The 15,674-nt window shown below is 37.2% G+C and overlaps 1 protein-coding gene across 8 annotated transcripts in view; it reads left to right on the top strand.

Annotated features, from left to right (window-relative positions):
• The window catches only part of DST (dystonin), a 362,599-nt gene that overhangs the window by 189,223 nt on the left and 157,702 nt on the right, over positions 1 to 15,674 (top strand). For 6 of the 8 annotated variants that reach the window (XM_081828451.1, XM_081828446.1, XM_081828452.1 and 3 more), the window contains 18 exons: positions 1,064 to 1,159; positions 1,249 to 1,376; positions 4,483 to 4,576; positions 4,883 to 5,037; positions 6,084 to 6,549; positions 6,637 to 6,765; positions 6,922 to 6,999; positions 7,087 to 7,248; positions 7,340 to 7,444; positions 9,828 to 9,923; positions 10,523 to 10,648; positions 11,269 to 11,421; positions 11,603 to 11,757; positions 11,978 to 12,104; positions 12,597 to 12,780; positions 13,657 to 13,814; positions 14,554 to 14,732; positions 15,262 to 15,400. In XM_081828451.1, the coding sequence (XP_081684577.1) occupies positions 1,064 to 1,159; positions 1,249 to 1,376; positions 4,483 to 4,576; positions 4,883 to 5,037; positions 6,084 to 6,549; positions 6,637 to 6,765; positions 6,922 to 6,999; positions 7,087 to 7,248; positions 7,340 to 7,444; positions 9,828 to 9,923; positions 10,523 to 10,648; positions 11,269 to 11,421; positions 11,603 to 11,757; positions 11,978 to 12,104; positions 12,597 to 12,780; positions 13,657 to 13,814; positions 14,554 to 14,732; positions 15,262 to 15,400 (2,730 nt within the window). Of the gene's footprint in view, positions 1 to 1,063; positions 1,160 to 1,248; positions 1,377 to 3,610; positions 4,366 to 4,482; positions 4,577 to 4,882; positions 5,038 to 6,083; positions 6,550 to 6,636; positions 6,766 to 6,921; positions 7,000 to 7,086; positions 7,249 to 7,339; positions 7,445 to 9,827; positions 9,924 to 10,522; positions 10,649 to 11,268; positions 11,422 to 11,602; positions 11,758 to 11,977; positions 12,105 to 12,596; positions 12,781 to 13,656; positions 13,815 to 14,553; positions 14,733 to 15,261; positions 15,401 to 15,674 lie in introns of those variants that run through there. The other 2 variants (XM_081828450.1, XM_081828449.1) reach the window with 2 other exon arrangements.

Here is a 15,674-nt window from a genome sequence, read left to right as displayed (position 1 = left end):
GATGCGGGGCTCGATCCCAGGACCCTGGGATCATGACCTGAGCCGAAGGCAGTCGCTCAACCGACTGAGCCACCCAGGCGCCCTTCCAGATGGATTCTTATTGTCCAGACACTTGGGTAAATTTGTACTGGCTTCTGATGAATGCAAATTTTTAAAGTTTTGGAAGAAGTTTGAGGACTAGACAGATTACTTGCTGGTGCCTAGGATAGCACGTAATACACGGAAGAAAACATCATGGGGAATGCCAATAATTTCATTAGCCAGCAAAACGTTGAATGGAATCCTTCAGAATATGTGGCTGCCTGAGGCTTTACAGGGAATTTTTTTAAAAAACAGCATGAATTAAAATGAGATAATTAGTGTGTACTTAATAAATGTGGATATGTTTTATCTACATAATTTTATGAAGGTCCTTTTAATATAATAAGTTATTTAAGAGATTTTCAAATTAGTATCTACAAACCAGATAATTTAATTATATGGTTGAAACTTCTATAATAATAGCAGCAGTCAATAGCATCTATATTTGTTTATTAAAATACCTGTTTAACTTGGCCAGTGGGACATTGAAACCAACGTTTAGCTATGTGATAAGAATTCTGTGTGATAGAATTCTATTTTCAAGGGTAGATCCATGATACAGAAGAGAACACTTTTTTCCTTTATAGGAAGTGCATCAGATTATTTTTCCGAAAACTCAAAGCTAAAGTGCAACGTTTGGAAGGTGCATCTTTTAAAGGATATGTTTTCTTGTTTGTATGTTGGGAGAGATTTTTAGTAGAGCCCTACTAAACACTGCCATGGTTTATTATTATCCAGATCCCTGCACGGCATATGTTGAATCATGGCTCACATCAGTAATTACACCCTTGTCAAATCTTGCATACTGTAACCTAGTCACTGACTAGCTGGGAATCAGTATTGTCCTTGAGTGTCAGTTTTATAAAGGAATCCCACTGAATGCATATGACACAGTAAATAGCATTTGAAGTGGTAACGTTACGTGGTAATGAAAATAGGTCTTTGAAGTTTGGGCCTTCATTTATTTTCCCTTTCATTTTAGGCACTTTATAATCAGTATTTACAGTTTAAAGAAACAGAAATTCCACCAAAAGAGACAGAAAAATCAAAAATTAAACGCCTATATAAGTTACTAGAGGTAAGCAGAAATTTCCTTTGTATTGTCAAGCATAATCCTTATTTTTTTTTATATCCTTGCTTCATATTAAATTTTTTTGTTTTCTCAAGATTTGGATAGAATTTGGACGTATCAAACTACTGCAAGGTTATCATCCAAATGACATAGAGAAAGAGTGGGGAAAACTCATTATTGCCATGCTTGAGAGGGAGAAGGCACTTCGCCCAGAAGTAGAAAGGTAGGCTGGAGGTGTTTTCTGCTGTGGATATCAGGCTGGGCGTGGGGAGGTGACTCTTTGTTCTCATGGAAGGAACTTAAGTTTTGGAGCCAGGCAGACCTTGGACCAACATTTATTTTTTTCTTGTCCTAGGCTGTGTGACCCTGGATAAGTCACTTAGTCTTTCTGATTCTTCATTTTCTTATCTAGAAACTCTTCCAAGAGATTTGAGGAGTAATCAGTGAAGTAATGTTTAAATAGGGACCTGATAGGCTGGGTTGGTGTGCGAAGTCTCATCTAATAATCTAAATTACCTGTGAGAATTTCCCATGCTGGCTTCTAAATCATCAGGGCCTGGATCCAGAAGCTGATATGTAGGTCAACAGTTAACTTATTTTGTTTCTTGCTGTATTTTTGCTCTGGCCCTCTTTCCATGGGGCAATGGAAACAAGAGTCTAGTCTGTCTCCACTTAGAGGGCAGTGAAGTGGCATCTAGAAAACACTCAGGAAATGGTTCAAATTCCGACTTCTACAAATGCATTTATTCCATGAAATCATCACTGACTCTATCATTCTCTCTCCCACTACACCCAGTTGCCTGGGAAAGCACTGCTTAGTCGTTAGGAGACATTTGTTGAATGGATTTGTCTCCATTACAGTACTTACCTCACAGCCTGACTTTGGCACTTGGGAAGGGAATTGTGATCTCTGTTCCTCATGAGCTGTGAGCTCCCTAGGAGCTGGGCCTCCCACGACAAGGCCTGTGTGTGCAGGAGTGCCTCTCTGGCCGCCTCACTCACACCGTCCTTGCTCTCTGTGGTGTAGCCGCACTGACTGTCTCTCAGGAGCCCTAATGTGCCAAGGTCCCGCCCTCCTCCATACACAGGATCTGTGCACCATCTGTTCCTTTGGTAGGGAAGTCTCCTTCACCCTCCCTGTCTCTCTTCACTCCTGATGAATCTCAGATCCCGGCTCCAGTGTTACTTCCTCAAGAAACTTCCTGTGGTCTCCCAGCCTGGTTCAGATGTCTTGGTTATAACTCGCCTATTTACATGTATTGTTCCTTCATACCTCAGTTGTAATTTTATATGTATTTCTGTGATCGTTTGATTAAGGGCTGCCTGTTCACAGTTACGAGTTCCAAGAAGGTGGAGACAGACTTGTTTTTTCTGTCTTTCGTGTTGCCAGTGCTCAGTGCCGTGCCTGCGACACACAGAGGCACTTGGTATACTCGTGTTCTTTGTGCTCCACACATGACTTTCCACGCTGTTGAAATAGGAAATAGTGCATTGAAGATGCGAGAGCAAGTCTTAACTTGTCAGTCGTTTATTAATTACTGATTATATTCCTGTTAAAGTGTAATATTCTATCTGCATAACTGGATTTAGATCCAAAATGAGCTTGAAATAGCCAGGATGGACCTTTTTTGGAGGAGATAATTTTGGGTGATTAAAATTACATGCTAAGCTAATCATGAGAAGTAATGGAAAAGTATGTCTGAGAAAGGATAGGGAGTAGAATTTTGTCAGAATAGTAGCTGGATTTTAATGGAGTGGTCAAGAGTTCAAGGTCCAGGAGCTAGTCAATCCTGGATTAGATTTTTAGCTCAACTTGCAAGTCATGTAATCTTCGACAAGTTCGTGACCTCCCTCAGCCTCAGTTTCCTCATTTGTAAACAGACTGTAATAGTACCTACCACTCTTGCTGGTTGAGTATGAGATGAGGTCATGCATGTAAAATGATCAGTTTATTTCCTGGCACATAATAATTGCTTAGTAAGTGCTAGTGCTGCTGTTATTATTTCATGCTTCTCTGGTTACTAACTGTATTTTACAGGATACTCTCAAATTTCCCCTTTCCTGCCATCTGAAAAGAAAAATATCTACCTTTAGAGTGGAGAAGCCATAGTTTGGCTCTGTAGTTTTGGGAGTATGAAAATGTTCTACAAGCTTGGTTGGATAAATGCCTTCATTTTTCTTGACGCAACAAGCTTTTTGGCAGTAACGGTTAATTGCAAATAATAACTATGTGGCATGGGAATGTATAAAAGATAAATGAGAAAGAACCAATGTTCTTTTGCCATGTAATAACCTATCGAAAGGAAAAACAAGCACAGACAAGTTGAATTTGCAAGCTTTGCATTGATATTCTACTTAGCACTTCGGCTTTTAAAAAATATAAAGTGACTATAGTAAGATTAGGGGTAACATTCCTGAGAACATGTTATATAAAGAAAGGCCAATGGCTGCTTTTCCAGTTAACTTAACCTGATAAATGACACGGCGGTTAAAATGGAAATGAACTTTGTTTCTCATGAAACTTGTTTGTTTATAGGTGCTTCTAAGTACCAGTTTTTAGCCTTGTGTTACTCAGGACAGACCTGGCCCTTTACAAAAGTCAGGCTGTGATTGAATATTTGTGTTTTTAAGCTGATGATTGGTATTGCCTCAACAGCCTTTACTAATTGTACCTGGGCTTCAGGGAGGCATCTGAGTTGTTTTTTGGGTGGCTGCAATGGGATGACTCTTGATGAAAATATTTGGCAAATCTTTTCCAGTGACGCCCTGATCAGCCTGCCTTGTCTGTACTTGTAGAGGTTTAATGCGGGCTACAAAAGGCAAACCTCAGCTAGCAAACGCATGGCTTTAGGCGAGATTCTTTTGAATGGTTATCAGCATATTATTTGCTGCGTGTTAAGTATGCAGGTTGGAGCATATTTAAGGAGCCATTAGGGCTGTGACATTTAGCTGCCGCTTTTCACCGTTAGAAGTAAAACTTTTAGCAGACCTACTTTTTCGTCTGCTTGGAATGGTCAAAGAAGGAACATCATTTCAGGACTAAAAATGCACAGTAGTAGTTACAGCTACCGAAGCAGCGATTCTGTGTTTAGTAACACTACTAGCACCCAGACCAGTCTGGATTCAAATGAAAACTTTCTCTCAGTTAATTGTGGTCCAACGCTGATCAACTCCTGCATTAGCTTCGGCAATGAGTCCCTTGATGGACACAGGTATTGAGTCCTTGTTGTAGGATTGTTTTACTTTTTGGGGGGGAGGCATTTTTCAGGGGTGGTAAATTCTGTGACTTCAAAGGGAGAGGCTTTCATTTATTCTGTCTCTTCTTTTAGGTTGGAAATGTTGCAGCAGATTGCCCACCGAGTTCAAAGGGACAGTGTCATCTGTGAAGACAAACTGATACTTGCCCGAAATGCTCTCCAGTCTGTAAGTTAATTTTAGGAGCCATTGGGATTGTGGTGGAGGGGTCTGTACCTTTGGATGAACTAAAACTTTTGTATAACATTTGGTTGATTGTTGGTATTGTCTTCTACTGATACTTAAAGCTCGTTAAAGATTATGATCACCGTTTGCTCTCTTGAACAGTGCGCAAAGAGAAAACATATTTTTGAACCAAAAGGGAAAACAGAGAAGACCCAAGTAGCTTTGCAGTCCAGTATTTTGAGTTTTATATTTGAGGCTAGTTTTGAAACTTGTTTCTTGGAATTAATGTTGAGTTCTTTTAAAACACAGGATTCTAAAAGATTAGAATCAGGAGTGCAGTTTCAGAATGAAGCAGAAATTGCCGGGTATATACTTGAATGTGAGAACCTTTTACGCCAGCATGTAATTGATGTACAGATTCTCATTGATGGAAAGTACTACCAGGCAGATCAGTTGGTACAGAGGTAAGATTCCTGCTTATTCATATTCTGTCCTTCTGGGGAATTGCTTCATGGACACTTGTGATGGGAATGTAGAGTGTGGCAGTTTTATGAAATGTATTTCTTATGCTCTTTTCTGTTGAAAATGTGTATCACCTTCATTCTGATATATTTTGATATGTTAAATAGGTATTTTTTTCTTTGAAGATAAGTAATAGGAAAAATATTTTATAGTACATACAATATTTAATAATGTAGTAACTAACATACTTCAAGTTAAAATACTTGTATGACATTTGAAAAAGGGAAAATATAAGGAAAGTATCCTTTATAACTCAATTTTTAAGTATTCTATTTATCCTATCATGGAAGTGTTTATGACAAAATGTTGGAAAAAAAATATATGACTTCTATCTCTGAGAAGTGGGTTTGGGGGTAGGGATGGAACCTTTACAGGTTGTAGACTATATATATTATAAAAATATATATGAGATATATAAAGCAAAAATTGTAAATGATGCTTTGATGTAGTAATTTCACTTTTAGGAATTTATAATTTTAAATATAGAAAATATATAAATAAATATAGAAAAAAGCTTTTTGTTCATGTCAGAGATATTTTATAATACCAAAATTTGGAAATATCCTACATGTCAAACAATAGGATAATGATCACATTATAGTGTAGTAATTATGTTCATTATAAGTGATAGTTATAAAGACTTTTGATAGTCTGGAAAGTGCTTAAAGTACAAAGTTCAGTGAAAAGAATTGTGATGCAAAATTTTATTAATATGATTATAGTGACTTTTTTTAGTAGACTACTTTTTTGAACAGTTCAGGTTTACATAAAAATTGATAGGAAAATACAGAGTTCCCATATGCCCCCTTTTGGCCCCCTTCCCCAGTTACCAACAATCTTGCATTAGTATGATCCATTTGTTACCACTGTTGAGCCAATATTGATACATTACTGTTAACTAACTAATGTCCATAGTTGGCATTAAGGTTCACTCTTTGTGAAAAATGCCTTTTATATTATAGTTTATTCCTTTTGATTTTCTTTTCAGGGTTGCAAAGCTGCGTGATGAAATTATGGCCTTAAGGAATGAATGTTCCTCCGTGTACAGCAAAGGACGCATGCTGACAGCAGAACAGACGAAACTTATGATATCAGGAATTACTCAAAGTTTAAACTCAGGATTTGCACAGACCTTAAACCCCAGTCTGAACTCAGGGCTGACCCAGGGTTTAACGCCTTCCCTGACCCCTTCTAGTGTGACCTCAGGCCTGTCATCAGGTCTGACTTCCCGCCTGACTCCATCTGTCACTCCGGCTTATACACCTGGTTTCCCATCAGGGGGATTAGTTCCAAGTTTCAGCTCAGGAGTAGAGACTAATTCATTGCAAACTCTGAAGTTGATGCAGATCCGAAAGCCCCTTCTGAAGTCTTCTTTGCTGGATCAGAATTTAACAGAAGAGGAAATCAACATGAAATTTGTTCAGGATCTTTTGAATTGGGTTGATGAGATGCAGGTAAAAGAGTGTTTATTCTTCCTGAAAGTTTCAGTCTTTATTGCTGTTTGTTTGTTTTTTTTAACTCTAGTAACTTTCTGTTTAAAGGTGCAACTGGACCGCACTGAGTGGGGATCAGATTTGCCAAGTGTTGAAAGCCATTTAGAAAATCATAAAAATGTTCACCGAGCTATTGAAGAATTTGAATCTAGCCTTAAAGAAGCTAAAATCAGTGAGGTATATGAATTTAAAATCTGTATGTATTTCATTTTAGCTTGCTGTTGTTTTGCTCTTTTTAAATAAAGACTCTGTAACAGAATAATAGATGGAGTGAGTATGAGTCAGAATTCCTTAAAATCCCTAACCTCGATGTCTTTTTATCCCATATTATAGATTCAAATGACAGCACCTCTGAAATTAACTTATGCCGAAAAGTTACACCGATTAGAGAGTCAGTATGCAAAACTCTTGGTAAGGTTTTTTTTTAACTTTTATTAGGAATTTCCCTTATCTCTATATGGTCAAGACATGATTCTTATAATGATTTTTCTTACAAAGAATACATCCCGGAATCAGGAACGGAACCTTGATACACTCCATAATTTTGTAACTCGTGCAACTAATGAACTTATTTGGTTGAATGAAAAAGAAGAGGAGGAAGTCGCTTATGACTGGAGCGAAAGAAATACCAACATAGCTCGGAAAAAAGATTACCACGCTGTATGTACAGCCTTTGTCCTTGAATGCCAAAGTCGCGTCTCAGGTTTAGGTCTATTTCCTAACCTTGCTGCTTCATTCTTTCTTACATTAGGAATTAATGAGAGAACTAGATCAAAAGGAAGAAAATATTAAGTCAGTTCAGGAGATTGCAGAGCAGCTACTTTTGGAAAATCATCCAGCCCGACTGACAATCGAGGTAAGTCAGAAAGTGTAACTGTTGGGGCGCCTGAGTGGCTCAGTCAGTTAAGCGGCTGCCTTTGGCTCAGGTCATAATCCCAGAGTCCTGGGATCGAGCCCCACGTCGGGTTCCTTCCTCAGCGGGGAGCCTGCCTCTTCCTCTCCCTCTGCCTACCACTCCCCCTGCTTGTGCTCTCCCTCTCTCTATCTCTATCAAATAAATAAATAAAATCTTTAAAAAAAACAAAAACAACAACAACAACGAAAAAGAAAGTGTAACTGTCATGGTTGAATATTGACAGGTGATGATTACTCTTCAGATTCTTTTATTGCTGATAAATTGAAAAATACAAACAAACTTTTATTACAGCATGGCTCAAAAGTAATGTTTCTGACAAATCATTGTGATTCTTACCTTTAACTCTCTTGCTTTCTCTAAGTGTGTCACCCAGCCATCACTTCCAATAAAGGTACCTTTGTCAACTACCATGGCTGAAGAGATGTATTACAGTAAATATGAAGGATCTTGACTTCACAAATTTTAATTTACTCATTTTTTCCTGACTGTGATATTGTGCAAGTGACGTAACCTACTTGCCTCCCTCACCTGTCCAAAATGGGGGCGATCCTTCTAACCCATAGAGCTGTGTTAAGAATGGGATGAATAACATACTCTTACTTAGTACAGTTCTTGGTACATATATTCCCAGGAAGTATTTCTTATTATTACTTAATAATTTTATTTATGGCTGGTTTTGCAAGGTGTACTGAAACAACAACCTGGCCAAGCCTCATGGCATAGTGCATACATTTCGAATCCAGAAGTGGAGAATTGGTGTGGATTTATCAGGTTTCCCATGCGGTAGTGGTAGTCTGTTTACTCTTTAGTCCTATTATGTACTAGTTAGAGTTAGTGACTTTCTAAACATAAAGGGGCTTATATAGGAGCGAGAGGAGCATCAAACATGGAGAAATATGGTAGATTGCCAGAGGGAACAAAGGGAGCTGTGCTTAAAATGCGACATGCTTCAAACTCTCACAGTTGAGGAGAGGCATCTGATAGTCTTTGTTCACTGAAACTGTCACAGTACAAAAAAAAAAAAAGAAAAAGAAATTGGCACAGTACAAAAGATGAGTAAAATTCTAGACCTCAATAGGGTTGTGGGAGTGTTGTATTTGACCTTCTTCATATAAAAATGTAATCTTGCATGCCTATTGAAATGCCATATAGGAAGTTAAAGACACAGAAGAGTAGGGGGAACAGTAGGGAAAGCAAATTAGAATACTGAAGGGTCTGGATACTCTTGTATGATGATAAACTAAAAATAGAGTATTCTTCAAGGTGGAGATGAAAACTGTTAGGGAATATGATTCTCTAACAGGCTAAGAATTTTAATGGGACTGGGTAATGTGAATGTGAACCTGATTTCTTTTATGTAGAGATGTTAATCTAATTAACTAAAAGTTTCTTGAGGGATAAAATTAAGCGTGAGTCATCTTTATGATTCCATTGGCCTATCCAGTGTCTTGTGGGTACGTGGATAATATTTAGTTAATTATCAACACTATTTCATATGTTATATGAAAAAAGAAACTAATAATCTAACAACGCACAATGATATGTCTTTTATAGCCAATTTGCTGGAAGTAGCTTAATTTGAGGGCACAGTTAATAAGACCATGATATGTTGCCAGATTTCCAGTGCTGCATTGTAAATTCCATTCAGAAAGCCTGCCTGAGCAGGAGCTCTGCAGCAGTGAGTTTTTCCGAAAGGGGAAGAATGACAGGCTTACTTGTGATAGTCATTAAAGCATCTAGATCGCCCTCTTCTGGAAGTCAGTGAATTGCATCTTAAATATAAAAGTGTGTTTTTATGTTTTCTTTAGAAAGTAGATGTTCTTTGTGTTATGTTTTTGCTCTCATGAGAGATTTACTTTGTATTAAAAATTCAAGTAAAAATATTTTAAACAAAAATTCTTAGTATTATGATAATAACAGTTCCAGAATTACAGTGATAAGGGATTGCACTCTCTCTTCTCCTCTCTCCCCAAACCTTCCCCTGGCAAAAACAAACATGTAAGTCATCCCCCTCCCCCCAAGAATTTCTAGTTTTGTTTCTAGTTTTAGAAACAAAAATGAAGAGGAAACTACAGAACCATTTATTTCGGTCTGTATTTTTACATTTTTATTTTTATTTGTAATTTATATTTAAATTTTTAGGACTGGTTTTGTGCCAGTAAGGACTCTTACATCAGAGGGGCATTTCACTACCCTAATTTTCATGTCTTACTCTGTTACATCGTCTGTTTTGACAGCAGAGTTTTTAAGCCTTTAAAAGCTTTGCTGTGTATGTACATCATCACTCTTCAGCTGGTTAGAGTGGCTGTGTTTAATCTTGAAGGCCTACCGAGCGGCGATGCAGACGCAGTGGAGCTGGGTCCTACAGCTGTGCGAGTGTGTGGAGCAGCACATAAAGGAAAACACCGCCTATTTCGAGGTGCGTGAATGGAATCGCGTCAGGTGCTGGTGTTGTGAGTTTGCCTACTTACAGAAGGCATCGTCATGTTTAGTAAGGACATGTATGTAAAGTGCGGGGGAAATAAACTGAAATATTTTCTTCATAGGATATATGGGACATAGGCCCTCTAGGATTGACTGAAGCAATCTATTCAGGAGGAAATCCTTTAGAAACCTTAAAAAATGTCAGAAAAATCTTGATTTTGTAAATGTCTTTTATAAAGAAACGTTTCATTACAGAGAGCTCTTTTTTTATTTTTCAGAAGTTTTAAAATATTCTTGTAATTTCTCTACTATTTAAAAATTATTCAGACCCTCAAGTAAAACAGAACTTTGGCCAAAGTATTATAGGGCCAAAACACAATATAAATACAAACTTTAGGCACTTAGTGTTTACTGATAATCATCCAAATTCAAGAGTTGTTTGGGTAAAGGAGTGATGTGACTATTAAGTGGTCTTGTGATTTTATTCTCTTCTCACTTACAAGGGATCCCCAGGGCTCTGGTACTCCGACTTGACAACTCTCTGCTTTACTGGCATTTGATATACTCTAACTGCCAGTTTTCATCTTTTTATAGTTTTTCAATGATGCCAAAGAAGCTACTGATTACTTAAGGAATCTAAAGGATGCCATTCAGCGGAAGTACAGCTGTGATCGATCAAGCAGCATTCACAAGCTGGAAGACCTTGTTCAGGAGTCAATGGTAGTAGTACAGAAACCTGTGCATTTCATCAGCTATGTATAATCAGGATTAGATTAGTAGTTCATCATAGTTTTATTTGTACAGAACTTTATATTTTATTGGTATTCTTGATATATCCATCTCATTCGATCAAGCATTCAGTTTTAGTATTTTTTGGTAACAAGTACAACAAAAGTGTTTTTTATGTGATTGCCTCAATATTTTAAGTAAGTATTTTGAGAGTGATAGGTGTGTGTGTGTGTGTGTGTGTGTGTGTGTGTTTAGTCACTCACTTCCCAAATAACTGTAAGCACTTTTTATATCCTAGACATTCTTTTAAGTACTGGAGATAGAGCAGTGAGGAAAACAGACAAGAATCCTTATCCTCCTGGTGCTTACACGCTAATGGGGGGAGCAGAAAATAAACACGATAAATAAGTAAAATATGTAGGATAGTGGTAAATGCTAAAGAGGAAAACAAACAAAACAAGGGAGGAGAGATGCAAGAGGTGGTGGAGGGGGATTGAATGTTTAGGCGGTCAGGGGAGACTTTTGTGATGAAATTTTATTTGTGTAAAGCCCTAAAAGAAGAGAGAGCACAAGTCTTTTACTTTTTAAAATCTGTCTTATTTATTTCTTAGGAAGAGAAAGAAGAACTTTTGCAGTATAAAAGCACAGTAGCAAGCCTGATGGGGAGAGCAAAAACAATAATTCAGCTGAAGCCAAGGAATCCTGACTGTCCACTCAAAACTTCTATTCCGATCAAAGCTATCTGTGACTACAGACAAATTGAGGTATTCTAGAAATAGACCAGTTTCTGGCATTATTCTTATCTTTTAAAAATGAGGTCATATTGCTGACCAGTGGTAAAGTTTTGTACCTCAAAAAAATAAAACAAAATCCCAAAATTGTGTATGGTAAAGGATTAGTCAACAGTGATCTCATTTGGTTATTCTTTTCTTCGTTTAAAACCAGATAACCATTTACAAAGACGATGAATGTGTTTTGGCCAACAACTCTCATCGTGCTAAATGGAAGGTCATTAGCCCTACTGGGAATGAGGCTATGGTCCCATCTGTGTGCTTCACAGTTCCTCCACCAAACAAAGAAGCGGTAGACTTTGCAAACAGGTTTGTATGCATTCGCTGAACACACAGAGCTGAGTTTGGAGGCTCTCTGAAGGTTAAAGAAACAATCCGTACTTTGTCAAGGCCCATAGGATCAGAAGGATCTAGAACTAGTAAACATGGGATAGTTTACAAACAGGAAGAAAAATTATAGCATGTTTTCAGAGGGAGTAAAAAGGCTTAATCAAGTGTTCGGTTTGTTTGCTTTTTTCATGTATTTCAGAATTGAGCAACAGTATCAGAATGTCCTGACTCTTTGGCATGAGTCTCACATAAACATGAAGAGTGTCGTGTCCTGGCATTATCTCATCAATGAAATTGACAGAATTCGAGCTAGCAGTGTGGCTTCAGTAAGTATGAATCTACACATCAGCCTAATCTGTCCAAAAATGTGGGGCACACTGTCATGAGGGGTGGAGTTTGTATTTGTTCCAGAATGGGATGGAGTCCAGCAGATCCATGCTAATATTCATCCATTTAATAAATATAATAATAAATAGACCTGCTACATACAAGGCACTTTCCAAGAATGGGGGAAATCTGGAGATCACGTATTTCATTCAGTGCTTATTACATGTTGGTAGGGAGACAGGATCTAGTGTTTGGACTTATGGGGACGGATATAGTTTGATTTCATTTTTTGATGTTTTATAGCCTGTTTTTCCTTATCTGTTAAAACTTGTAATTGTTAATAAAAAATAACAATTTCAAATGGTTCTTCTATTTATGACTATTAATATGAACTGACATACACCAGAAGACCCTAACTTAAAATCTGTCCCATTTACATTTAGCTGTTAGTACTAAATCACTTGCTTACATGGATCATTGGTCTTCTTTAGATAAAGACAATGTTACCTGGTGAACATCAGCAAGTTCTGAGTAACCTACAATCTCGTTTTGAAGATTTCCTGGAAGATAGCCAGGAATCCCAAATATTCTCGGGCTCAGATATAACACAACTGGAGAAGGAGGTTAATGTATGTAAGCAGTATTATCAAGAACTTCTTAAATCAGCAGAAAGAGGTAAAGCATGGGAATCCTTGTATTTTTTTCCCCATAGGTGTTTAGTCTAGGCTCTTTTCTGCTCAGTGGGAATCAGTCTTCTGTATGTTATGTCACTCAGCCTATGATAGGTGAACACAGGTGCTAGAACATTAAAAGCATTTGTGAGGTAGGAAGCTGCAAGGAGGGATTCATTTATTTCTAAATGATCAGTTAATAAAAAGATGCCATCCAAGTAACGTGATAAGCATTGAATTCTTAACACATCTACTTTTCAGCATTTTCACTGTTTTGTGATGTAATGTTCAGAATGATCTTTTAGTTTTTGAAAAGATTCAGTTATTTTTCCATGTACCAAACCTGGATTTTTTTTTTAATACTTGATTTTTTTAGAGCAGTTTTAGATTCATAGCAAAATTGAGAGGAAGGCACAGAGATTTCCCATGACCAAACCTGGATTTTATACAGAGGTTAAAGGAGAAGATTTTGTCTAGTTAACTTTTGTTAAATATAAAGTTTCTTCTGGACACTTTTGATATTACTTAGAGACAAAAAATATCATTAGTAATCTATTTAAAAAAATTTTAAACATTAACAAATGCTTTACCTACCTCTCCTTTTTAAGGATTTTTTTTTTATTTTAAAGATTAATCTGTAGCCATGTAATTCACATTTTTGTGAACATAAAACCACATAATATATTACTTTCCTTGGACATCATAAATCAGAATTTGGCACTTAGAATAGCACTAGGGAAATTTTATTAATCGTTCATAAATTGTAAGGTCGACTATTTTAAGGTTCATGTCCTTAGGGTGAGATTGTCCTTAGTTTGACCAGCAGCATCCAGAAGACAGAAAACAAAGTGTTTTCTAAACATTATATTTACTTTCACAGAAGAGCAAGAGGAATCCGTGTATAATCTCTACATCTCTGAAGTTCGAAACATTAGACTTCGGTTAGAGAGTTGTGAAGATCGGTTGATTAGACAGATTCGCACTCCGCTGGAAAGAGATGATTTGCATGAAAGTGTGTTCAGAATCACGGAGCAGGAGGTGAGATTTGTAAAAGTGTTGGGACAGAATTAACTGAAGGTAAATTACTCTCTCAGTGACCTTCATAGTTAAATCCAGTCACTTCCCATGTGCTCAGCTTTGCCCACTGGGCACTTTGTGAGTTCTGATTATGTATTTATTGCTTATCATGAACTAGAATTCTATAATTCAGTTCTACCTTTGACTCAGGTAAACGCAGAAACGTGCACCCTTTCACCCACTATGATGGAGACTCTTGGGGTTTCTTTTTTTTTTTTTTTTTTTTTAAAGATTTTATTTATTTATTTGAGAGAGAGAGAATGAGAGACAGAGAACATGAGAGGGGTGAGGGTCAGAGGGAGAAGCAGACTCCCTGCCGAGCAGGGAGCCCGATGCGGGACTCGATCCTGGGACTCCAGGACCATGACCTGAGCCGAAGGCAGTCGCTTAACCAACTGAGCCACCCAGGCGCCCCTCTTGGGGTTTCTCATAGTGAAAGTCATTACATGTTTGTTGATCACCTGCTGAATGCAGAAACACTAAGTTAGATGTTTGTGCCCGAGGAAATGGGCAGTAAAGGAATTACTGATTATAAAACTTGAATGCCGTGGCTTAGTTTCCTTGATAAAGAAAAAGTAAAGAATATATAGCTCTTTAAGTCAGTGATTATAATGTAGATAGTGTGTTTTTAAACTGTTTTAAGAAAGATGCCCCATCTAGAGTGATAGCCTAATACCTATGTTTATTCTCTATTTTATAGAAACTAAAGAAAGAACTGGAGCGACTTAAAGAGGATTTGGGAACAATCACAAATAAATGTGAAGAATTTTTCAGTCAAGCAGGAACCTCTGCATCAGTTCCCACCTTACGATCTGAGCTCGGTGTGGTCATTCAGAACATGAACCAAGTCTATTCGATGTCTTCTACTTACATAGAGAAGTATGTAACCTCTGTCGTAGTATAAATTTGCTTCATACAGCTGTCATATTTATGTGTATATATAAATATATATATGCTGTTTGTTTAAAACATTCATTTTTATGAATGTAAATATTTCCTTTTTTGTCTTAATAACAATTATATTAATTATTTCCATGGAATTATTATACTTTATATTGAAAGGAAATGGGCATCAGAGGTTAGGGCATATGTATGATCTTCCCACATTTTGCCTGTGGGTTTTAGTCCCTCAGCTGTTGTAGCCTGGAGGATTGGTCTAAATAAGGATTGAAAGAAGACCAACTTACCCTGGAATCTCTTGCAGAATACCATCTGCAGGGCAGGCCGTGGATTGGAGCACACACCCTCCATCAAGAACAGTTAGCTGGATGTTAATCTCGTAGTAAATCTGTCCATGTTCCAAGACGAAGAACATGCTCTATCATGCATTGTAATGGTGCTTCAGGACTGTGTTATTGGAAGATAAACATTTACTAATAGGAGGCTATTGTTGTATTCTCTTTTTTAGACTGAAAACTGTTAATTTGGTGTTAAAAAACACTCAGGCAGCAGAAGCCCTTGTAAAACTCTATGAAACTAAACTGTGTGAAGAAGAAGCAGTTATAGCTGACAAGAATAATATTGAGAATCTAATAAGTACTTTAAAGGTATGTACCTTCCTATGGCTATATGCTAAGATCATACTCTAAAAGTATTTTTCTAGCACCTAGATTCAAACATCAACTAGTAAATAACTTAATTTGAATATATTTATATTCATTTCATATCTCTACGTAACCATAGCATAGTGTAAATAAGTCATTTCTAGTTTCAGGAGAGTTCTTCTCATTTGAAATTTGCATCTCTTTGTGGTAATAGCTTTTTATAATCAATTCATGTCAGCAAAAGGAGTTGAAGCTAAAAATTAAATTATTTTTAATG

Source organism: Leptonychotes weddellii, chromosome 8, assembly GCF_054177405.1.
Source record: "Leptonychotes weddellii isolate Sample4059 chromosome 8, ASM5417740v2, whole genome shotgun sequence".
In the NCBI taxonomy this organism is placed as follows: domain Eukaryota; kingdom Metazoa; phylum Chordata; class Mammalia; order Carnivora; family Phocidae; genus Leptonychotes; species Leptonychotes weddellii.
Note: the sequence above shows the minus strand (reverse complement) of the source record. Positions and strands in the feature narration are given on the sequence as shown.